We start from the raw sequence: 24,798 nt of genomic DNA, 5'->3' as shown, positions 1-24,798 counted from the left end.
CTATCTGCTCTGCCGCTACCTGTGCTGCCCCTGTGCTCTCTCTGGGGGCAGGACTTGCGGCATCTCTCACAAGCACTACGATGTCCTCCCCCAGCCAGCCCAGTAGGAAACCTACATCCGTGCACAGGGCTGCTCAGGCTGATCTGTGCAGGCTAGTTGGGGGGTGTGGTTGGATCTGTGTCTAAACCCTCTGAGATGAAACCCACAATTCCTGGGAAGAGACACAGCAGCGCTGGGTACTGCGCTGGCCCACCTAGCTCACGCCGGGAGCAGTTTCTCACACTGGTGACGACTCAGATACCCATTCAGGCGCAAGCTCGGTTGGATAGCCCTGGGCTGCCCACTGACAACCTCCCCTTCCTTACCCTGTTGATTTGATTAAGTGGAGCAGAGAATCGTCCCCTCTTTACACGTGACCGATCAGAGACACAGATGTTGGCTGGCTGTTGTGGACTTCAGAGATCCACCAAGCTAGAAAGTTCTTGGGGAAGGTGAGGAGGGTGGAGATCACAGCCTTACTGGGTTTAATTAGCCCTTCCCATGAGCTCTTCTTGCCCCGATGAGGAGGCTGATGGGAAGCCCCCCTTCCTGGGAGGACTGGAGTAGAGGGAGGAGGTGTGAAACGGATTTCAAGCTGGAGTACTGAAAGCTGCAAGCATGGGGCTGTCTGTGCTGGGAAGGTGCCCAGGCGGCATGCAGTGAGCAGCATGTTGAGAATTCTGTGGTAACCTTTCACTTCATTTGTGTCTCAGATTCCTGAAGAGCTGAGGTGACTTCACACACGGCCACACTGCCCCTGTAGAAAGGCTGTAGCTGGACACATCGAGGTAAGACCTTTTCCTTTTTGGGCAGAGGGGAGAAGAGGGTCTGAGAGTTCTGCCAGTGACTATTCAACAGGTCACAAAGTGAAACCGAAATCTTCTGCTTTGAGGCACTTAGATCCCTAAGCAATAGGCACCTTTAGCTGGGTGGACTTCGTCCCAGTGCATGGGAATGACGCACATTACCTGGTCCTGCCCGGTGTGGAAGCTTTGTGAAGAAAAGTACATCTATTGGTTTGGTTTGTCTCCATATCAGCTGGTGCTTCCAGAGCAGACCCCACTGGCTGTGCTAAACTGGGCATGATGCTTTTAGTTCTAACTGGCCTGTTGGACACATAGCTGAAGCCTTAAACTCATCCCACCAATGGCCTCAAACTCATCCATTGTGATTTCTTCCCTTGAGCTGAAATCATCAGAGAGCTCCTGTGTGCCTGAACTTGCCTTCTCTGCTAATCCAATCGCGAAAAAGCCTGCTGCCTTATACCAGGTCTAATCAGCCAGGAGCAAGCGTTTGGGAATGCTGGCCGCTTTTGCACTTGGTATGGAGAGGGGACGGGAGCTTTCAAATTAAAGATTCTGTGAGATCCTAATCGCTGACAAACCAGATGTGAAATGGAACCACAAATATGTTTTTCCCTGTGACAATCTAGTGCTGCCGTTGTTTGTTTGTTTTTATTTTTAAACTGGGGGAAATGATGTGAAAAACAATAGGGTTTTTGTTTGGGGGGAGGATGGGTGTGGGAGGCAGGAAATGTACAAGTCAACAGATTCTGGTCCCTCTCCCGAAAAGTGACAGCACTTTGTTCCCTCTCCCATCCCACAATATGCTTTTCTGTTTCCTTATTGTATGGCTCTGCACGTGGTTTGGAACCCGGATGACTCAGGCTGTAAAGTCTCTGGGGCAGGGACCATCTTTTTGTTCTGTGTGTGGTACGGTGCCGAGTGCAATGGGCTGCTGCTCCAGGATTGGGGCTCCAGGGTGCTACCGCAATAAAGGCAGGATGTAGGAACGGCTTTGGGGATGATGATGATTTAGGCAGCTTCCTTCTTGCACCTGAAGCTTGGACCCATTTTTGCAGCTTCCAGTTATCCAAGCAGGTCTCCTTGGTAGTGTAGTGGGAGCCTGGAAACCTGTACTAGAAACCAGTGCAGAGAGCGTGGTGCTGTGCAGACGTTTGTCTCCCAATTTCTGCCTGTAACGTGCCGTGCTCACAAGGCAAAAGGCCTCTCTCATGAGGTGAAAGCAGCCACGTTCAGCTGCAACCACACTGAAGTTGGCACAGTTCTGATCTTGTTGTGGCTAGGACTAAAGGCTCCCCAGGGAAGCGTCCAATATCTGTTTCCTGCTGGGGCTGATACTACAAGCTTAGCTTGGTAGCTTCCTTTAAGCCCAGTAACTCATTTAACAAGGCTAGAAGAGATGGAACTCGCTGTGGGAGGGAGCAGAGGAGCCAGCCTCCTGGAGGCTCTAGGCTAACTGGGCAGTAGATTCAACTAGCTGTATTCTCTCCTTCCTCCCCGCAGCCTGTCTTTCCTCCCTTTTCTTTCGTGGCTCATTCTTTCTCTCCCCCTCCTGGCAGAGTGTGTCTGATCTCTCACAGTCACCCCCGAGACCTTTGTACACAGCACATTCCCGGACAGGTCATTAATAACTCCTTTCCCCCAGGCCTCCCCTGTGCCACTCTTTAGCAATACAAATTCCTTTGCTAGACTAGTGAATAGGCATTGACCCTCCTGGTTTTATCAGGAGGGGGTGGCTGGAGATCTCCTTGTACTGCTGCTGAATCCTCCTGGATTGCAGGCAGAGGTTGGAATTTTAACCCTGTCCTTGCCTGAGAGTGGAAGCGTGGCTGCCGCCAGCTGTTGGCAGTCAGGTTTCTGCCAATGTGGCAACTTATTGCCCACTGCCAGTTCTTGATGGGCCACTGTTAGCTGGAGGGTTGGCATTGCCTCTCGCTCTTTCAGAGGCACAGCTCTTTCCCCGAAGGTTGATTGGATGACTCAACATGGGGGCGGGGGGGATAGCTCAGTGGTTTGAGCGTTGGCCTGCTAAACCCATAGTTGTGAGTTCAATCCTTGAGGGGGCCATTTAGGGATATGGGGCAAAAATCTGTTGGCTGATTTAATTGGCGATTGGCCCTGCTTTATGCAGGGGGTTGGACTAGATGATCTCCTGAGGTCCCTTCCAACCCTGATATTCTATGACTTCTGTTTTGCACAGGGAGGGGAGGAAGATAAATGGTTTTGGCGGCATCTCCAGGGGGGGAAGAGTGATGTTGGGGCACTACCTTGGGGTGGGCATTGGGCCTGCTAAGAAGCCAGTGGGTATATGAGGAACGCTGAGGCTCTTCCCTATCTATGCTGTGATCCTACAGCTTGTAAGAGGCGGAGGTTTCCTGGGAGGAGGGGAGTGGGGGATGGGAGGGTGGGCTAGCTGCCTGCACCTCATATAGGAATCACAAATCAGGCATTATAAAAAGCACACCTGACCTGAGTGAACTTGCCATTCAATCCTCCTCTCTGTCGCCCCTCCTTCTAGTTTGGGTTGCCAGTGAAGGCTGGGCTCCAAGAGAGGACCTGCTGTTGGATTCATAGGGGTAGCCAATGTAAGCGGGGCTGAGCTGGTGATAGGTGAGTAGGGGGGATAGGATTGAACACAGGGCAGAGGAGAGCTTGGGAAGTATGTAGCATAAGTAAAGGAAGGATGACGGCCCCAGGATAGGTCTGAGCTGCTCACCTCTCTGCCTCCACACCCCTGAATTCTGTCCCACTCTGAGCCTGGTGTCTGACTTACCTTTCTTCTGTGTCTCCTGGCCAGTGGCCCTGTATGTGCCGTTGTTTCCCTCTCTCCAGTGGAGCAGTATAACGAAGGGCAGTGCCCTACAGCACTTCCTTTTTGGTCTGTGTGTTCTAGCTCTGCAGCCAAAGCCCTAGAAGCTTGTGTGAGCGAGAGGCCAAATTAAGCCTCGTCAAAGCAGTGCACGCTGTGATTCAGCAGGAGTCTGAAGGATCCCTTTTTCAAAAGGGTAAACCCATGGAGGGGTGGGGGTTTCCAGCACTTGGGATTCTAAGCCAACGCACAAACCGTGTACTGGGGGTGGAGCCCTCCCTCTAGTCTAGAGGCTACTTGGATAGTCCCTGACTTGGAGACGCCTGATACACTTCCACAGTGGGTAGTGTGCTGCCACTAGCTTCTTGCTCTCATAGGCGACTTCCCGACGGATGCTGCAAGGTATGCCAGCCTGGCATGGCAGCGCTCTCAGCTGGAGCCTACCAGCAGGACTCCTGACATGGGGCAGTGGTTCGAAGTGGGTGGGGGAAGGGAAAGTTCAGGACTCCTCTCTCCCAAAGAAGTCCCTGCAGATGGACAAGGACTCTCTTGAGAGTAGGGTTGCCGTAGCGTGCCCCACTTGTGAATGGACGCGGGGCGGGGGAAAGAAACATCCCCAGGAGTCTGAAACAAGGACATCAAAACTTGTGCTGCCTGTGGGGGCCTAAGCAGATCAGAAAGTATCTCCAGAGGTGACAAGTAACCATGGGTCTAGCCGTGAGTGGCCATTTCTGGGTGCTTTAGATGAAGGCCTCCATCCCCCCCCAATACACCAGTTCTCTGATACAAGGTGCGGGGTTGGCTCCTGAAACAAGAGGATGATTGGTCCTGTTCAATTGTATTCTAGCTAGTGCAACTGCAGGGGCCAGTCTTACTCACGTAAAAGGCCTGGTCCTTTTCTGAAGCCTATTTCAATGAGTTGTGGTGGTGATGTACACACAAGCTCCTGTGGGACCCAATTGCTGTGTGAGCGGTAAAGTGTCAGTCCCACCAGTCCCTTTGCCCATTGTCTTCCCCAGGAGTCATCTGGCTGGGCCAAGTTCACTGCTAGTGTAAGTGATTTCAGCCGAGGAAGAATGTGGCCCATTGTCTTTCTATCTTCTCCTACCACTACACACTGATCTGGGCAAGTCCCAGGGAATACTCTGACACTAGGCTCTTGCGGGACTCTGAAAAGGGACACTGCAATGCATTATAGCGCGGTTAAGTTAGGCCCATTATGTCTGTCTTTCAGAGACTCGCTCACCAGGCTAAAAGAAAGTGACTCAGAATGATTAGGAAAAATCCCTACGCTTACACACAGACCATATTACGAGACTTAGTCTTTTTCCATTTGGGGAAGTGTTGTTTCCAGGGGAAATTCTGAGCCGACTTGGGTACTTGTGACTGCCTATGTAATGGTGGAAAACAAGCAGTGCGGTTAGGCCCTGCCCTGCATTGTGCGTGTCTCCTCCTCCCTTCACCCACAGATGGAATTTAGCAGGGCAGAATCCAGTAATGGGAACAAATGGCGGGAGACCTGAATCACCTGAGGTAGGAAAAAACAAAAGGCTGAACTGGGGGCAAGAGGAGGGAATGTTTCTGTCTTTCCCTGTCTGATCACTGATCTAGGAGACTGCCGTTCCTCATGCCAAGTATTCCAGCGCATGAGGAACAGCAGTCTCCTAGATCAGTGATTCTCAAAGCCAGTCCGCTGCTTGTTCAGGGAAAGTCCCTGGCAGGCTGGGCCAGTTTGTTTACCTGCTGCATCCACAGGTTCGGCCGATCGTGGCTCCCACTGGCTGTGGTTCGCCACTCCAGGCCAATGGGGGCTGTGGGAAGTGGTGCAGGCCGAGGGATGTGCTGGACATAGAATGGAGCGTTTGGAGTCTCCTGCTGGATGCAATTACTGTATCACCCTCTGCTGTGTCCCATGTTACGTTCTTGTCGGACACAATGCTGCTTTGCGATGTGGAATGACTGTCGTCATATGACGTGCTAGTGATGCCTCTGTGGTCTTGTGAGCCCTGCTTTCAGGCCTCTCTGAAACTGGGATAATTCTGCAAGCTATGGGACAGGCAGGACCCTTCGCTGCTGTTCAGGCGAGCTTTGGGGGAGCGGAAAGTCAAAGGAGGATTATGGAAAAGGCTTATTTTGGAAGCCAATGGTGGTAGCACATCTCGAATGGCTCTAGGATTTTAGAGACCCACCTCCCCAGCCTTGGCATGATCTGCAGATCAGTGCCTGTCTGATGCCCTATGAGCAATGGGTGCTGGCTATCCTACCTGCCCCCAAAGGAAATGGTGAACCTCTGGCCATCAGCTGATCATTCTGAATCTGCTCCCGCTGTCCAGTTTTCCCACAGAGAAATGCACAAATATGCTGGGACCCGCAGGCCCGCTGCAGGATGTGAGTATGAGGAGATGTGCTAGGGAAAGTGGGCCCACAAGGGAGTTGGTGTCTGAACACTTCACCTATTGAGTGGGGGTGGTCCGAGGGGAGCAGCAGAGTTCAGAGCTGTCTAATGTTGGAGCCTAGGACTTGTTTTTTCCCTTAGCTGAGCGAGGGCAGATGGTCTTCGGATCCTCTACCTGAAGTCCTGATTGCTTGTAGACCTTAAATTTCCCATAGAGTTCCTGGAGTGTCTAGTCCTATTATTGCCCGGGCCAAATTTGAACTCTGGTAAGTACGTTCAGCATAGTTGAAGTGCCTGCTGCAGTGTGAAATTAGACCTTCTATAGCATTCTTCTGTGTTTGCTGATGCATCTTCCCACCTAGAGATGGCTGCTTGGCAGTTTTGGGTGGAGAATGATCCCCATGTACTACAGAGGGATCTGAACACTCCTGGACTCTGGACCAGATCTTTGTAGCTAGTCTCTGTCTAATTGGTTACTCATGAAAGGCGCGTGCTCTGCATTATTCATTCTACTGTAATGCTATTGAGTTTGCCTCTCTTTGGTACTTGGACTATCGCTTACCAAGTGCATTGGGTCTGTTTCATTATCTAATACAGGGAAGTGGGAGACTGTGCCTGAATATAATGAAGTAGAGCCCATCCCCGGGCAATCGTGATGCGAGGTTTGCCAGCTGAGCAGTGGTTGGTTGGCCAGCACACAAGGGGTCTGGAGGCTTCAGTCCAGACCCTAATGGGCAGATGTTCGTGTCACCCAGACCACAGGGATCAGCTTAACCCCACTGTCTTCTCCTCCAGTTTTGGACCATGGGGAGCAGCAAGAGCAAACCCAGAGACCCCAGCCAGAGGAGACGCAGCCTGGAATCTGCTGAGAACGCCCACCATGGTGGCTACCCTTCCTCTCAAACGCCCAGCAAGACGCCTGTCCCCGATGCCCATCGGACCCCCAACCACCATGGGAGCATGGCAGCTGAGTCGAAGCTCTTCGGAGGTTTCAATACGTCCGACACAGTCATGTCCCCGCAGCGCCCAGGGGCTTTAGCTGGTCAGTATGACGTCAGCTCTGACCTGCCAGAGGGGGAGGGGCGTCTGGAGGAGGGAGGGTGTTAGAAGGGAGCCAAGCGCTCGATGGGGAAGAACCGTGAGCCTTAGGCTGGGAGGAAGGGGGGGCGTATGGCAGGTGGGGGCCATTTTTGCCAGGTGTGAGGAAGGTTGCAGTGGAGAATCCAGACTTGCAAATTCCATGAGGAAAGAAGAGGCTGTGCGAGCCCGGCTCATGGCTAATTGCCATGGAGGGGCAAATGTTTCCTGGAGCAGGAGGGTGGCTAACAGGATGAGTTTGGGTCTGTTTCAGGTGGAGTCACCACCTTTGTGGCCCTCTACGACTATGAGTCACGGACGGAAACAGACCTTTCCTTCAAGAAAGGGGAGCGCCTCCAAATTGTCAACAACACGTAAGTGTGTCTGCCTGCTCGCTGGGCTGGAGACACCTCTGCTGCGTGGGCTGGCGTCTCCCTTGGAGGGGTTTCGACCCTTGCTGCTCAGGGGAGCCCCGCTGGTAACGTTCTTGCCTCAAAACTGCTCTTCTCCCTCTTGCTTCTCCCCTTTCTTCCCTGGCTGGTCACGTCTGTTGCCTGGTGTTTGCACGTGGTTCCTCTGGGATCCTTCCCAAAGCCCGGTGGTGTGGTTGTCTGCCTGAGGAGGGCTGGGCTGTGTCTCCTGTGCTAGCAAAGAGCCCCTGAGCTAGACCCAGGGGATTTATCAAGAGCACCACAAGGTACCTTTCCTGTCTCCTGGGGCTGCTGCCAGCCAGGGAGCTTGGGGGCTATGTAGCAGCCCGTGCAGCACTAGGTGGTGATGGGCAGCTAGTGAGATCCTCCAACTTTCCCCATTCAAGCAGCCTCCCTTCTTACCTCCCTAGCCCTCTGCCCCAGGACTGGGGAGGGCTGGGTATGGTTCCCTGCAGCGCTGCCCAGCGCGCTGGCCAAAGGTGTCTTGCTAGAGAGGCTCCAGTCCCAACCTTCAAGGAGGCAGTGAAAGGAAACTGACCTGCTCTAAGGAGCATACCTGTGACTGGAGTCATGTAGTGTTTTCTCTTCTACTTTGTGAAATAATGGTGCCCCCAGGTCTCAGTCCCCAGCGTCCTGCCCGTCCCTTGAGCACTGGATGTGATGTGTATCTAGGGGCAGAGGCAGTGAATGCACCTCAGATAGTTTGACAGGCATCCTACGGTCCATGCAGAGGGTCTCCCATGGAAGTGGGTAACAAACACCTGCTAGCCCTGCAAGAGGATCCACTGGGAAGACTGGGAAGCCCTCTGTGTCTTGATGTGACGCGCTGCAGGGTGGGGGGCTTAGGTGCCAAGGGAACTGCATTAACCCAGGCAGCCGGCGCTGCAGGAGTTGGGCAGCAGAATGAGGCATTTGGGAAATCCTGGGGGTTACTGAGTTAGTCCCGCTCTCTTCCTAGAGTTGGGTCCTGCATCTGGCCTGCTCTCCCCACTGCTCGGGCGGGGTTGGTGGTATGGAGCTAGAGGCAGTCTGTGCTCTGGGAAGGTCCTGGAGGGGAACAGCAAAGGGAGGTGAGCAGCGAGCATGCACAGGGCCCACTGATAGAATGCAAATGGCGTCTTCCCTTAGAACAATCACTAAAGTTACCACAGTCCCCTCGAAGCGAGATGCACAGAGGTTAAGTGCTGTGCACAGGGCCACAGAGAGAGCTGGCGTCTAACTCGGGAGTCCCTGGCTCCCAGTTCTGTGCTCGGACCACTTCACAGTTCCCCTCCATAAGCTGTGAAACAGCCCTCTGCTGCTGACGCTGTGGAGAGGGATTGTTGGTTGTTTCTCTGGCTGCTGGAAGCATCTGAGGTGTCTGTGGCAGGTGCTTTCTGGGGTGAGCTAGACCTAGAGGCTCTTATTGAAAGTTGCATCGTCCAGATCAGCTTTAGTTTGCCCTAGTGTTGGGGCCACGCCTCTTTCTAATAGGCCTCTAGGGTGAGCCAGAACTGGTATCCACTCTCCCTGCCCTACCACCACCACTCGCCAAAACAAACTACCATTGGGAGGTATTGTCCTGTTACTCATGGTGCCCCTTGGCTGCCAAATCTCTCCTCTGTCTAGTGGCATCAACTTCCCCTGTCTTTAAATAAATCACACCTCTCAGGGGGGTTATTATGCTTTCCTGCCTCTGTTGCTGACAGCCTCACTCGAGGCGACAGGATCTCAAATCCCTTTTGATTGCCTTGTGAGATCTCTCCACGCACACTTTTCCCAGTCACTGTCCAGCCACGCCAGCGCCTGTGTGGTACCTCTAATCTAAGCCCTGTCTCTTTCTCTCCTGCACAACATGCTTTCATTTAGGAGAAAAGTGGATGTCAGGTGTGTATCTGTTTTTACTTTTTTGTTTAAAGCCAACTTCCTTCCCGGGTGAGCTAAAGGGCAGCTGGGGAGGGGGTTGTTTTGTGGTCCATTTATGGTCCCCGGTCACAGTTTGCATTTGGGCCCCTTTGTTTTGTTTTGTTTTCCCCCCCAGTGGAGCTTTTGTAGGTTCATTTTCTAACTACTACATAGCCCTGCCTAAATCCATGTGCCCATACTGCGGTGGTGTGAATTCAGTCCCCTCCTCTCATCCAGGTCTGGCACCTTCTTCCCTCATCCCTTCCCAACAAAGCACTTCTTACCTGTTTTCTCTCCCCCTTTTTTTGTTTCTCCCATTCATCCAAGCCACCAGTGCACCCTGCTTTCCAATGGCAATGGGGGATGCAGGCAGGACCGAGTGGGGACTGCTTTCACCCTGCCTCTCTGAAATTCCTGGCGCTGCACCCCTTGATCACTTCAGCCGCCCTGGTGGCCATTCTTGCCAGCTCATTGCATGCAGTTGGAAGTAGGATGGTGCAAAGGGCTGCTGTAGGAGAGGTGTTGAATTTGTTCTTCGTTGGAACCAAGTATGTGCTTTTGAATAAGTGTGCATGCACAGACAAGCCTATCAATAGGTACGTTCAGAGCTCTTAAAGTGCACTGGCCGAATAACCATGCTTCAAGGAATGTGCATGCTCTGCTGGCAAAGGCTGTGCTGTGGGAGACACATCAATCTGGGTTCTTACACTTTCCCCTGCCATTTTCTTAAAACTAAGGAAACTTAAAATGTGAAGGGAACACTTAAAGATTGCAACATCGAGCACTGGCAGGTCCAATAACTCCCTGCGTGTGAGGTTTCTCCTGCTATGTTACTTGTGTAGTGTTACCCAAATGGAATTTTTCAGATCCCAACTCATGTGTGTTTTTGGTTATTAACTCAAGCCATAAAATCTCTCTAATGTGCGAAGTGGCGGAGTTCAATGTTGCAGAAGAAACCTTAACTTTGGGAGTGTCCTGACCCCTTTTTGAACGTTTGACTTTTGGAATCTTAATTTTGTACTAACACTAGCTTCGGTTTCTAATGAGTACTCCTAAAAGGAGGAATCTGCCTATTGGGGATTCTGGATTGTGCAAATATCTGGGGGAGGTTCCCCCCACTCCCATGCACAAAAGGCACCTCTGCTTTCCATCTGAATGACATTTGCTCACTATCCTAAAGTACGTGTGTCTCCTTTGTACATGCTGCAGGAACTCTGAGAACAAAATGGCTATCTCTGCAGGGTGGGTAAAGTTCTTGGAACTTTTAAGGTGCAGTGTGCAGGAGAAAATACATCAGTTTCAAACGACCTACCCCACAGTATCCAGTGTAACCGCATTGCTGTGACCTTCACTTTATCAGAGTTAAAAAACATCTTTAGAAAGCAGCTTCACGCAGTGCTGTTAGGGGAGTGACTAACCTATACATGTTGAATGATTGAAAAAAAATTAATCTTCTGCCTAACACACTGAGATGTGCAGACATTCCTGGGATAACCACCCATCTTGTCAAGCATTCTCGCTGACCTAGCAGTAGAGCTGGCATTCTAGCCACATGTTCTGAATGCAGTTAGCCCGAAACCTAGTCATTTTGTTTTCCTTTTGCAAAGTATCATTAGAAAAATATGTGGCAGATGGAAAATCCTGCCTGGCGATACATCCAGGCCCTTTAGTATTGGAACTAGAGTCATGTAACCTCTCGTGAAATGTGTCTGGTTGCGTGGGTTACAAACTCCCACCCACGCTTGGTTTTCAGTCAATCTGGGTTGGTTTATGGGTTTGCTCCGAAACCACACAGAGCTCGGTGTCTTCAGCAGTTTTCTTCTGGCGTCGCTGACCTTGTTTCGACTCAGTTAAACTTGAGAAGGATCCATATGCTTGGAGTGAGAGAGGACTATTGCGTGGACCCCTGTGGGACCTGAGGAGAGACTCAGGTGCCTAGCCAGGAGGGGACTACACCTTTGAAAAGCTGGGAAGGTAGTAAGTGGCAAGGCCTTTCCTCTGCCCCTGAGCTTTGGTAGCCTATAGCCATAGCTCGTATAAAAGGTGTGTGGGCCTGCCAAAGTCACTGTGGAATAGCACAGCAAGTTTGCAACGAGAGCTGCCCCGCTCCATTTACCACCCCTTAATGAGAGGCTAATGTCCGGGCTGACTGGACCATTTCAAATGCTCATGATACGCAATGTAGAGATGGCCCCCAAATAATGCTCCCCCCATATGAATAATTGGATCGCCCAAACTTGATATGGTTAGAAATCCGCCCCTGCTTCAGAACTGCCAGAATAAACCAAATTTTGAAATCTCAGAATTTCCCATCAGTTTCACTTTTCAACCAGCTCTTGTTCTCCTCGTTGCCCAGTCTCTGTCCCCCCTGTAATGGATTCAGTACAGCACGGACCCATGGCATGGGGGGAGTGTGGAATCCCTTGAGCTATTCCCCATGCCTTTCCATGGAGAGGGATCTCTCTTCAGAGTGGCCCACTGGCAGCATACCTACCTACGTAGAGAACAGTTTGGTAGGATGCCACCATCTGCCATTGTCCTGGGTGTTGCAATGCAGACTGGATCCAGATCATGGGTGTGTAAGCAGTTTGGCCAGGCCTCCCAGCTCTTTTTAAATTAAATTAAATTAATGGAGATCTCCTAGAGCTGGAAGGGACCTTGAAAGGTCATCGAATCCAGCCCCCTGCCTTCACTAGCAGGACCAAGTACTGATTTTGCCCTAGATCCTTAAGTGGCCCCCTCAAGGATTGAACTCACAACCCTGGGTTTAGCAGGCCAATGCTCAAACCACTGAGCTATCCCTCCTCCCTCTTTAGTAAGAGATCCCAGAGTGCATTGCCCCCTGGATTGCTCTACATGCATCTCCTCTGGCACTGTAGCCTCTGCTGAGGCAGGATGGCATAGTTGACATGAGTTTCCCAGAATGCACTGTTGCTATCTATCTTAGCTACTTATTTGGCCCCCATTCCTGTGTTATCTAAGCACCTCACAACCTTCAATGTATGTGTATGTCACACCCCTGAGAGACAGGGCAGTGCTATTTCGCAGGTGGGCAAGTCACTTTCTCTCAGTGCTCCAAGATCTTATTGGGCAGCATGGTAGATGCAAACATGGTCATATTATTAGAAAAAGCTGCTGTGTGGACAGTTTCACTGGGACAAGTGACTGTCACAAATATGTTAAACACCACTGCACTGGCCTTGTAAATAGATGTGCTTGCTAACAGGGCAGTATTGGTGCACCTGCAGATGCACCATAGTTCACCATTATACAGAATGAAAACACCTGCAAAATGGGTCATGAGATGGCCTGAGCCACCAAAAGGTGAGGGGTCTGGATCCAGGTTTTGGGTTAGCCCATTGTGCAGGGAGGGACTAGCAGTGGATCTGAATTTCCCCATGCTTAAGGCGGAGAGTTCAGATCTGGAAGATGTGTGGTTGGGTTTCTTTTGTTAACTCAGAACATCTCTTAAAATGTGCCTTCAAAAAAACCTCAAGTTATCCATTCATTTGAAACATTGTTCTGAAAATATGAATCCCCTGGTAAAGTCTCTCAAGACCCTTATCAGGAATCTGCAGAGTTCTTGTAGATTTGTTTATCCTCCAGTCACAGTAAATTAGACACATGCTCGTCCTTCCTCCCTCCCATCTGACTCCGATAGAACAGTCTCTGTAATATGTGACTGCCATCTCCCATAGAACAAAACTTCCCCAGTCTTCTGGCATTCCTTTCTGCTTGTGACCCACTTACAAGAATCCCCTGAGACCCCAGTGAAAATCTGGGAACTGGTGCGACGAAGTCGTTGCCCTGGATTTGTTTTCTCACTTCACCAGTCTGCTCATCACAGATCGCTGCTAATGGAAATGACGGCCGTACTTTATTGTGACAAGATGGTGGGCTTGACTATCCCGTTATCCATCTCATAGCCCTAGATGTGTTTAGACACTACAGTGAGGAATCAGCATAATCTAGATTGGCTCATCTCAAATTCCAGCCTTGTAAAATTGTACTTGGGGCAAGTAACACTTTTGTGGGCATATACATTGGCTCCATCCTCCTGGTGTAGGTGAGCAAGTAGACTTGTTAAAGTAGATTTTAACAACTTGTACATCTAGTCACTAAGCATGTGTGCACAGTAGCAGTAATTGTATGTGTAAATGGCTATGCATAATCCCATGGGCAAACGATGCACTTTTGCCCATGCAGTTAGGAATATTTGAGCTTTGTGTCTGGACTGGAAAATTTTCCTGCCCATTTCCCCAGGCTGCCATGCCATCTGATCTGTGTAAGTGCTGTGTTAGGGGTACATACACTCGTTCCTTTCAAAGTGCAGGGAGGAGGTCTTTTTGGGGAGTTTGTGCTGTCATCGTAGTCTATGAAACAGCTTGGTGGAGTCTGAGACACCTCTGTTCTGAGGAAACGTGTTCTCAAAACCACACGGAGAGTTTGTCTACCCAGCAGCCGAGGCCTCACTTGTGAAATTCTGCAAGATAAAGACATTCCAAACCACCTTGGCATTCAGGGAGTGCTTTCAGGGTTAGTCATTTAGAGAGAGAGAGAGAGGAGCACGCACCGCATGGAGCAGGAGCCACTGCTGTGTGCCTCTTGCTTGCTTCACATAAAGCTTATGGACCACATCTCACCAGGGCTGCAGCCAGCAACTTGTGCGCGACCACATGAATAACTGAGCTCCTAGACAGCTTCTTCAAGTGACTCCTGGGATACCACAGAAGTAGCTCTGAGCTCCCCATGCAGCCCAGTACTGAAGCATGGCTCCATAGGCACCGACTTACTTTCCCCAGGGGCGCTCTGGCCCCCCCCATGAGGCTCCACCCCCTGCCCTCACTCTGCCTTTTCCCGCCCCCAGGCCCCGGCTTGCTGTTCTTCACCCTTCCCCAAGCTGCCAATCTTGCACCAAACAGCTGTGGCTGGTGGGTGCTGAGTACCCGCTATTTTTTTCTGTGGGTTCTCCAGCCCTGGAGCACCCACAAAGTCGGCACCTATATGACTGGATCCATTTCTGCTGGTAGAGCTCCTGGCCCAATCACGTAAGCTCCTCATACAGGATCAGTGATCGGGAGAGATTATATGAAACCTGACGCCAGTCATGACCATCCTGTTCCCAGTGAATTCAAAAGGAGTTTTGCCACCAAAGTAAATGGCAGCGCCAATCAAGCCCTGTTAAGTGACATTCATGCCTCAATCATTTGTTTTTCACGCTCTGTCCCTCCCCTTTTTTCCTCTCTTCCTTCTTGTTGCTTTTATGTGATTTGCATTTAACAAACAAGTCTCCTTTGTTTGGCCGTCTTTTCTAGCATGCTTTTTTTAATTATCACAGTCATTTTGCTTTTTTCTTTTCTTTTCTTTTTCTTTTCCTTCTCTGCTTCCCTGTTCTTTCTGCTCTCTGGAATTTCCAATGCGTCACACTTCAGCCAGACTTGGTTCAAATTCAGATGGCTCCAAAGGTATTTTCAATGGGTATCTGATGTGCCCTTTTTAAGTAAGGAGTTTCCTTATTTAAAAGGCTATCGCCTGTGCTGTGTGTATGTGAGAGTGATCGCACAGTGACTGTGGCCATCGCATGCCTTATGGGACCAACGTGGTATCCGCACTGGAATCTCTGGTCAAATGGCATTTCTGAGTTAATGTCGGGTGCCCTGATACCGGAGCAATTTGACCCTTGTGGCCAATGTATTTCCTAGAGCATTTGGTTTGCTGGTGCCATGGGTTGTCATGATGGTCAGTGGTAAATCCCCCCCCGGCTTTGATGGGAATTGCAGGTGCTCGGCACCTCGGGCTCTGCCCTCTGTGAGCAAAGTTCCGTTATTAGTTCCCCTGCCAGCTTGGCTATTGCCCCCAGCGATTCTAATGGTCCCTTGGAGATGGTACTTCAAGGTGAATTTCTAGTGACTGCCATGGGAGCGGTTGTAGTTGATGATAAAAATAATATCGAGAGCAAAGTGTGATGCTTTCTGTGGCCTAACAATTCCGCTGCTCATCTGTAATGTAGGGTTGCCAGTTTTGGTTGGACAGATTCCTGGAGATTTCATCACACGACAATCTTTAATTAAAGATTAATCTTTAATTCCTGGAGACTCCAGGACAATCCTGGAAGCTTGGCAACCCTAGTAATGACTGCAGGGAACATGGGAAGGTGGGCATACAGTAGGGCTCACAGCACCCAGACCCCAACCTGAACTAACTCGCCCTGAACCTTCGAGAGCTTCTCCCTTGCCCTGTTGACTCTGAATCAGGTGTCAGTCCAATCTGACTGTAGCTTTGGGTCTCTGAACATCTCCTGGTTCAGTAAAGCTGTGGGCACCCAATGGTGACTTAAGCAAAACAATCCAGAAGAACTAGCTTGGAAATAACCCCAATTCCAGTGAGCTCCCTGAAAGGGCCAGGGTTGCCTGTTTGCAATACCTCCAGCCCAGGGAGTCCACTCTTGGTTGCCAGCTACTTGGGGATGACTTCACTGCTCGAGAAGTTCCTCTTTTTGAATGTCTGTCTCTCTTTATTTCTCTTCCAGGGAAGGAGACTGGTGGCTGGCTCACTCCCTCACGACAGGACAAACGGGCTACATCCCCAGTAACTATGTCGCACCCTCAGACTCCATCCAGGCTGAAGAGTAATTGAAATCTTTTTAGACAGTTTAAAAGAACAATGCAAACAGCCTGCCAAGTATATTTTTTTCAGACATTTTTTGTAGCCTCCTAAAGGTTTTTGTGGGCTTTCTGAGCTTGCCACTCTGTTAAATGTTTTGTTGTCTTTCTCAGGCATGCTCAAAGCCAAATGTTAAGACTGTATATGTTTTTGTGCCATATACAGTGAAATCCGTCTTGAGCAACTGCCCAGGGGTGGCCTGTGTAGTAGATGTGGCCCTAAAGGATCTGATTTTTTTCAGACCAAATAGGCATTTAATTGCATAGGCAAGATGTTGACTAATTTACATATGCAAATTAGGGACAGCATGCCAATAGTCACACTTGCACCTGCAATGGCCCTGTTTGTGTATGCAATCCCACTAGTGGTCTGTGCAAACTAGGCATGTGCAATTGGCTGCACCACTAATTTTAATGTAAATCTACCCTGACAGGTTGCACACACCATGCTGGAAGGCTTGACAGGGCTAACCCCAAATCACACAGACTCCCATCTGAACACTGCTGCAGGCACTCCTGCAGCTTCCACTACGCTGTGAAATTAACACCCACTTTCTGCTCCACATCTGCGGGGGGGCAGAGTTCTTGGAGTAACACTGGGCTGGGATGCCTGGGGGACACTTTAATTAAAAAAGACAAGTGACTGCGTATGACACAGAATTGCTTTAGGGGGGAGAGGCTTTTGCTGTTTACCTAATTATATCTTTCCCAATAGATCCCTTGCCCCCTGGCCGTTGGGATTTGAGAACTCTGACGAATGCCTCTGGCTGTTAATGCAACCCTTGGTTCTAGCAATCGGTGCTATGGGGGAGGGGATGTTGGGACATCCCTCTCTAAAACGTGGTAGCCGTAATGAAGAGGGTCTAAATCCAAGGGGTTTTTCTTGTGCTGATATGTTGCTTGCTCTTCCAGGTGGTATTTTGGGAAAATCACTCGCCGGGAGTCAGAGCGGCTCCTGCTCAATTCTGAGAACCCCCGAGGAACCTTCCTGGTCAGGGAGAGTGAAACCACCAAAGGTAACTGAGTCCCCGGCAGCGCTTAGGTCCATGGCGAAGGCCTATGGGGTGGTTAAGTCTTGGAGAACCGTCCCTATATGGTGCTTCTGTCAGGATCTGGAGGCACAATGCAGTGGGTGGCCAGTCTGCTGGGTCCAAGTGTCTCCCCAGGCTCTGTTCTCCCTCTCACAAAGATGGAATGAGGAGATGCTAGCTGGCATTGCTGAGAGGCCCCCCTTCTCTGTGCACACAACCCATATAGTGCCCCCTATCCTGTGCTTATAGGGGCAGCCTATCTGCAGTACCCCCAGAACCCTTGTCCTGCACCAAGGGCCAATACTCACCCTTAATCGGTGACCTTCTTGCTTTTAACCCTTGCGCTTTTAATCTGTCCCCACTCAGCCAGCTGTTCCAATGGGTGGTTCCCCCCTCTCTTTCTCCAGCCGATTGGTTGAGAGCTGGGTGGGACTGAAAAGTCTGGTGTAAACAGTCTCCGATCTTGTGCTCGCCTCTTCCCCTCCGGGAGAACAGTGCAAAAACTGGGTCACTGAGCTGGGAATAGCTGGGTAACCAATGGCAACGGAGAACTCTGCAGTTCCCTCCTTCCTGTAGTGCCAGGGGCTGTTGGGTTTGAGCTGCTTCATGAAGACTGTGTGAGGACCTGGCTGAGGGGTGAAGCAGGCTAGCTTATACCCGGGCAGCAGCAGCCTCTGCATCAGCAGAGAGCCTGGCTGTGAATTACATCCGCCCTGGGTGCTTGTGCTTGCTAAGATTTCACTCGCCTTGCTCTGACCTGGGTGCGCTCCGTGCAAGCAGCATAATTGCTCTGAGTCGTACAGAGATTTAGACTTGGGGGTGGGGTATTTAGTTAATATAACTGGGGAGGAGGGCTGAATGTTGTGTCTCTGACATGGGTGAGTTCTGGTGCTGTCTCCAAGCTGGGTTGGAGCGTGCAATCCAAGGCCCCAAACAGCTCTCTGCATGCTGACATGAGATGTTCTGGGATGGTGAAGTTTAGGACTGGTATAAATGGGGGTATATAGTAACTTATGTAGCAACCTCCCTCTAGATGGATTCCCATGTGCTTCAGGCGTAGGCTTCATCTGTGCTTGGAGCTGGGCGTGTGATTCCCAGCTCGCGTCGGCAGCTCGCCCTAGCTCTCGTTGAGCTAGTGTGCTACAAATAGTAGTGTAGCTGTGGAAGCATGGGGAGCAGGGACTGGCAGCATGGGCGAGCTGCCCTGAGTATGTACCCTTGGGATCTGGCACGGGTTTGTCCCCCTCACAGCTAACCCATGCCACTGCTCACTGCTGCCTGTGCTACTGTAGCTAGCTCAAGGAGAGCTAGCGTGAGTCTACACAGAGTCTCGGAGCCTGGGTCAGACTCAGGCTCGTGGGGGTCAGGTTACTGAACTAAAAATAACTGTGTAGATGTGGGCTGGAGCTTGGGCTCTGAAGCCCATCCCCATCCTTAGGCTTCAAAGCCCAATCTCCTGTCAGAGCCGCAACATTTCCATGGCTTTTCTTAGCGCTGTAGCCCAAGTCAGCCTAAGTGTGCCAGACTCACTCCCCCTCCTCTGTTGTGCACTCATCTCTGGGTGTTAGGTGGCAATGCTACGCAGCCATCATGCTTGCAGTGCCTAGAGATCTTGCCCAGGTCCAGGGCTCTGTGGCAGGCATTGTACAAACACATGGGAAGGCAGTCCCTCCCCACGAGAGCTTAGCCTTTGGAGATCAGACAGAGAAGAAGGGAGATTATCCCCATTTTGAAGAGTAGAAACTGAGGCCCAGGGAGTTTCTCAAGGTCACACGAGATGTCTGTGTTAGCTCAGTTCCCGGCTCTGCATCTCCCGAGTTCCAGCAAAGCGTGTTCAGGAGGGGAAGTTCAGACTAACTTCTCCCACTTCAACGACTGGGTGAACCTATGTTAACAGAGGGTCACCACCCATATAAGGATTTGGTCAGGGCTCTAGGGAGTCTGTCTGTCTTGTGCTGCAAAAAATCCATTTAAGCCACTAAAAAGAGGAAGCCTGGAACATTTCGCTGCTTGAGAGTTGGCTTGGTTTGGATTTGTGCTGAGGCGGATTTTCGACACTCCACAACAGCACAAGTCTGTTGAGCAGGTTGCCAGTAGCTCACTAGATCATGCAAGTTACGAATTTTATTTTTGTATGTGGAGGCCTCTTTGCCCTGAAATGAGTCCAAACCACTCGCTTGCCAGGATTGACCCTGCTTGCCTGCCTAGAGTGCCCGCATCTATCCTGGGTACTGGTGGAGCCCCCATTGCCCCCCAACATTTAAAAATGGAAATAGCACGTGCACACTCTCCTTTCTCAGACCATTGGAGCAATAGCTTGATTTAATTCATAGGCTTGTTTGTAGGAATGCGTGAGATGAAACACAGGCACCGACTTTCTTCTGTCTGGGTGGGTACTCCACCCCTGCTCTGCCCTGAGGCCCTGCCCCTTTCCCCAAGGCCCCACCCTTTCCCCACCTCTTCCTGCCCCTGCTCCCCTTCCTGCCCCCTGCACCTGCTGCACGCCTCTAAACAGCTGATTGGGGGGTGCTAAGCACCCACTTGTTTGTTTCTGTGGGTGCTTCAGGGCTGGAGTTGGCACCCGTGAGAAGAAAAGCTAATCTGCTCTTCGAGGCCTCTGGGGGATGCCTCTGTCTCAGTACTACTGCCAATGAGCAGTTGGATACTGTAAAGACGATCAGGTATCAGAGGTATCCGTGTTAGTCTGGATCTGTAAAAAGCAACAAAGAGTCCTGTGGCACCTTAAAGACTAACAGATGTATTGGAGCATAAGCTTTCATGGGTGAATACCCACTTTGTCAGACACATGTCTGTAGAGGCAATGTGCTACTTCCACCCATGTCCAGTGCCAAGTGTTTGGTGGAAAAGGCCCTTTGACGGTAGGTCTGCACAGTGTGGTTCTTAGTGTGAGTTGACTGACTCGCGCTATCTCTGCACGAGGGGAGAGCACTCAAAATAGCAGTGTCAACACTGGTGGTGGCTCCAGCAAGTTGCCTGAGCTCGGACCCAGGGGCTCGGGTAGGCTTGGACTAGGGCAGCTAGTCTGAGCTACCTCCTGTGCTGTGATGTTCATGCTGCTCTCTTTAATGCGCTTTCTCGAGCAGAGCTAGTGGGAGTCTACTCGTGCTGGGAATCACACCTCCCAGCTGCAGTGTAGACAGACCTTAAGGGGGCTACGTGGTATAATGTTTGGGACTGGGAGCCAGGGCACATGGATTTTCTTCCTAACTTGGTCACTGGCTCGCTGTGAGACTGTGAACAAATTGCTTTGTTGCTCTGCCAGTGTTTCCCCATCTGCATAGAAGGTGTTGCACTTCACAAGGGGTATTTTTAGGCTTGATTCAGTGGTTGCCAGCTCTCGTGACTTTGCTGGTTCTCACCCCCCAATAAATACTGCAAGACTCACAATGAAGTTCCAGCTCCTGGAGTCATGTGATTTTTGAAACATTTGTGGTTTTATTAGCCCTTCCTGGTTGCGGAGGAAAGCTGGAAAATGTGATCCCTATCCACTCCACCTGCCCCCACAAAGGTTCAAGAATCAGAGGCATATAGACTTTTTTTTGGTTCTTTTTATTTTTAAAAATGTTATGGTTTTTTGGGGGGGGGAGGGCTGACTCACTATTTTTGCACACTTGGGTTGGCGCTCCTGTTAATGAACAGGACACTGGTCAAATTTTGGCCCCAAATGGAGGTCTGGGAGCTCCTGAAAACACTTCATTAAGTCTTAGAATCCGCATGACTTTTTTTTTTTTTATTTATTCCAGTGAAAACAGTTTATATGAATAAAGCACCAGCCGTCCCCTGCCGAGCTGGCAGCCTAAACATGGCAGTGCTGGGAGCTGGGCTGGAGCCCCCTCCCCCCGAGCTCCAGAATCCCAATGCCCTCCAAAGCTGGAGAGTGCTGGGGTTTGGGGATTAGCCTGGGCCCTTTCTTTGAGAAGCTGATGAAGAAAATTGAGATTGGCTTTAAACATGATTTTTAGCCTGAGGGGTCTGTCACTCGTATCTAGCAACGACCCATCCGAGGCGCTATGGCAGCGCAACACACTCTTACTTCCTCTCAGAAAGGGGGGGCTTAGAGCTCTCCTCCCCACCCTTCCAGCTCCCACAATCCAACTGTTCCCCTCTTTGGGGATTGGGACTCGGCTGGTTCCTGCCTAGGCAGATTCCTCCTTTGTTGCTTTTGTTGTTATCTGGAGCCTTTCCCAGTCGTGCATTCATCTTCGCTCCTCTCACATGGCTGCTTGCCCTGTTGCCAACCCAACCAGCACTAGCAAGGCTCCAGAGGTCACGTTCCCTTTTGCCAGCTGTTTCCCCTCTCCTGGCTTGGCTCCTGTAAGCCAGCAGGGACTCTTCCTATTCATACCTCATCCGGGAATCACACAGGGAGGCACCTTTGTCCTCTTACCCTCACTTCCCCACAGGGAGGTGATAGCAGGGCCAGCTGATCCTAGACACCTCACCAAAATATTCTCCATCTCCCTGTACATTCCACTGAAGAACCATGTCCCCATTTAAAGGGAAGTGGCTGGTTTTTGTGCCTGCCCTTTTGTGTACTCTGCATTTTGGTGCTATTCATTTCATGTTTCTTCCCCTCCACTCTCCTGTCGATGCCTTGTTAAGCCAATCCAGTGAAATTGGAACAAAGATTACGTGCTGTATGGGCCAGAGAAGTGGTCAGGGGTACACCTGTGTGAGTGGGTGTGATGGATATGTGTGATTTTTGTCAGCTGCCTCTGGGCTGGAATGTGCTAACTGGGAACACCTAGCAGCACTGCACAGCAGTTTAGGAAAGAAGTGAGGGAACAGTATCCAGGAGAAACTGCAGGGGGGAATTTAGGGAGGCGGAACGTAAACCCTGGAATTGATACTTGGCCAAGACACTGAGGGTTAATGACCCCATCATATACTGCCGTTGGATCTCCTGGGATGGCGTAATGCCAGGTCTTATGTTTCATGCACGACATCTCTGACAAGCCCCACAGTGTGTCCCAGCACCATGCTGGGGCACTGACAGGGTAGTGAATCACTAGCATCACTGCCTTAGCGGCTAGGTGTTCTGTGGAGGTCTACCATCTCCAAGTATTTTTTTGACCCACACTGGTTAGCTTATGGCGCTTGACAGCCTCACTGCATGAGAAAACGTAGCTGGAGGCCACAACTGGAGTTGGCCTTGCCTGCTCCTTTGTTCAAAGGACATGGTGCCTCTATACTTTGATTTCTCTCCCCCGGGTCCTGCTATGAAGTTGCTGTCCTGTTGCATTGGCATGTCCAGAATCTCTTCCATGGACACAGTCCCACCCGCTGGGAAGCCTCGATCCTGCCAGCAAGGCTGTGTGTATTCCCACACCATGGGGCTGTACAGTACCAGGGAGAAAGCAATGTGCAGCTGTCACAACCAATAGTTGTTTGCATTGGTTCTCCCCTCGTCTTACTGTGTCACACTGGCTACCTTAGGACTGTTCAACTTGTCCCAGTCTTAGAATGACACATCAACTGAGTTACGTCTCTAAAGAGCATGCGTGCCCCTGCCCAGGCCCCTACCCCACCATCCCTTGGGGGGAGGGATAGCTCAGTTATTTGAGCTTTAGCCTGCTAAACCCAGCACTGTGAGTTCAATCCTTGAAGGAGCCACTTAGGGATCTGGGGCAAAAATCAGTATTTGGTCCTGCTAGTGAAGGCAGGGGGCTGGACTCAATGACCTTTCGGGGTCCCTTCCAGCTCTATGAGATAGGTATATCTCCATATATTATTCCCTTCCTATAAACCTCAGAGGAATAAGACACGCTTCTATTGCATCCTACTCAGTCATTTTCCCCCTGCTCTTGGAGTGTCCTCTCAAGGAAGACTGAGGAGGACTGAGGTGCACCTGCTCTCCCCACAGGTGCCTACTGCCTCTCGGTCTCTGACTTTGACAACGCCAAGGGGCTCAACGTGAAACACTACAAGATCCGCAAGCTGGACAGCGGTGGCTTCTACATCACCTCCCGCACGCAGTTCAACAACTTGCAGCAGCTGGTGGCGTATTACTCCAGTAGGTGTCGTGAGACCGGTATCAGCGCCCGACATTTGTACCGAATGCAGCTGAACCCATTCCCTGCCCTGCATTCCTTTACAGCCTACGCAAAGTAAAGTGTAGTCAGGCCTGGGACAGCCGCTCAGAAAAAGCAGGGCCTGTGGGTTAGTAATGACAGAGGAGGACGTGTCTTGCCCCAAGAGTTGGGTTTGAAGGAGGGGAAAGGGGCTGCTGGACAGATGAGGTTACAGCGAGTGTATGGGGCATGGGGAACAGCCTGGTAAAAGCACAGCATTGAAAGTGGGAGAAGGAGATGGAGACATCGGAGGAGGGTGTACGGAGGCACAGAGATGTAGTTGGGGGGCAGGCTATGTAGGTCTTACGTGTGAATTGAGGCTGTGTCTGTCTCTCTCTTCGCAATGGGGAGAAGGTTGGAGCAGCTCCCTCAGTGGCTGCAGTGGTGGGACCCTTGTTTGGACAAGGCTCCTGCAGCTTCTGGTATTCAACACTGCGTCACTCTAGACTTGCTCTGATCAGGTTTTGTTAGACAGGGCTGCTGACATCTTCTATCTTAGTGCTTCCTTACAAGCTACCACTGACGCAGCTGCACCATTGTTGGCAATGATGGGTAACTTTGCCAATAAAAAAATTCCCAGTATAGAAAGCCCCAGGGCTGCATTGTGGTGGGGATGGAAGGCCTGGGGTTGGCCCCCAGCTTTATTTTGGCAGGTCAAGCAACCAAAAAGAGAAGCCAAAGGTCTGTTTCCACTTCCCTGAAAACATACAGGATGCCAGGAGACTTGGTGATTTTAGATAGAGGGAGTAAACCTGAGGATCCCTCCTCTCTAGCCCTTGTCTCGTAAGCAGATGTCATGTCTCAGCAGGGGAGACAAATACTAGATGTTAAGAGGGAAATTATCAAGGAAGGAAGACTGTGTTTTCTCACTCCCCTCTGCAATGCAGAGAACGACCCCCTGGAGACCTCTGGCCTTAATGCCGTAGCAGGTAAGCAGTGAATGGCAGGCTCCATTTGAAGTCTGGAGGGGGGATGTTGTCTTCCACATGGAATGTAGCACCCCAGGCAAAAGGGTCCCAGGCACCCTTCCCACTGAAATAAAATGGGGAAGAGCCAAATAATGGGATTTTAAGTAAGAAGGGAGGGGATGATGATCAGAACAGACTCTGCCGCTTTGGAGGCTGGCAGGACTTCCGGTGAAGATGCCGTCTATCTAAACTCCCCTTCATGCCTGTCTATCTTCCCCCTTGCCAGAACATGCTGATGGCTTGTGCCACCGTCTCACGAACGTGTGCCCAACTGCCAAGCCCCAAACGCAAGGACTTGCTAAGGATGCTTGGGAAATCCCCAGGGAGTCTCTGCGACTGGAGGTGAAACTGGGGCAAGGCTGCTTTGGAGAAGTGTGGATGGGTAAGGATTCCTCCAAATACACACGCCTAAGGCGGCGGCAGCAGCAGGTGCCTGGGCCATGGAGTGTCTGCTCCTCTTGACTTGTTAATGAGCCAGCTGGATTTCTGACAGCGAGGGCTGGATGAGAGAATAGGAATTTCAGCCTTTGTTATTCCTTGCAGCAAGTTGAGTAATCCCTCCTTCCTGGCTGATGTCTCCCACCTGGGTGGGAGAAGGGGTGCTCAT

At 50.9% G+C, this 24,798-nt stretch overlaps 1 protein-coding gene across 2 annotated transcripts in view; it reads left to right on the top strand.

Moving 5' to 3' along the window:
• SRC (SRC proto-oncogene, non-receptor tyrosine kinase) overlaps positions 1 to 24,798 on the top strand; it is a 72,794-nt gene that overhangs the window by 38,943 nt on the left and 9,053 nt on the right. Inside the window, exons 2-9 of one of the 2 annotated variants that reach the window (XM_034786969.1) lie at positions 753 to 827; positions 6,842 to 7,088; positions 7,398 to 7,497; positions 9,403 to 9,420; positions 15,968 to 16,066; positions 17,013 to 17,116; positions 23,016 to 23,165; positions 24,418 to 24,573. In XM_034786969.1, coding sequence (XP_034642860.1) covers positions 6,851 to 7,088; positions 7,398 to 7,497; positions 9,403 to 9,420; positions 15,968 to 16,066; positions 17,013 to 17,116; positions 23,016 to 23,165; positions 24,418 to 24,573 — 865 coding nt within the window. In that variant the 5' untranslated portion in view covers positions 753 to 827; positions 6,842 to 6,850. The remainder of the gene's footprint in view (positions 1 to 752; positions 828 to 6,841; positions 7,089 to 7,397; positions 7,498 to 9,402; positions 9,421 to 15,967; positions 16,067 to 17,012; positions 17,117 to 23,015; positions 23,166 to 24,417; positions 24,574 to 24,798) is intronic. The other variant, XM_034786970.1, reaches the window with a different exon arrangement.

Source organism: Trachemys scripta, chromosome 12, assembly GCF_013100865.1.
Source record: "Trachemys scripta elegans isolate TJP31775 chromosome 12, CAS_Tse_1.0, whole genome shotgun sequence".
Taxonomy (NCBI): Eukaryota; Metazoa; Chordata; order Testudines; family Emydidae; genus Trachemys; species Trachemys scripta.
Note: the sequence above shows the minus strand (reverse complement) of the source record. Positions and strands in the feature narration are given on the sequence as shown.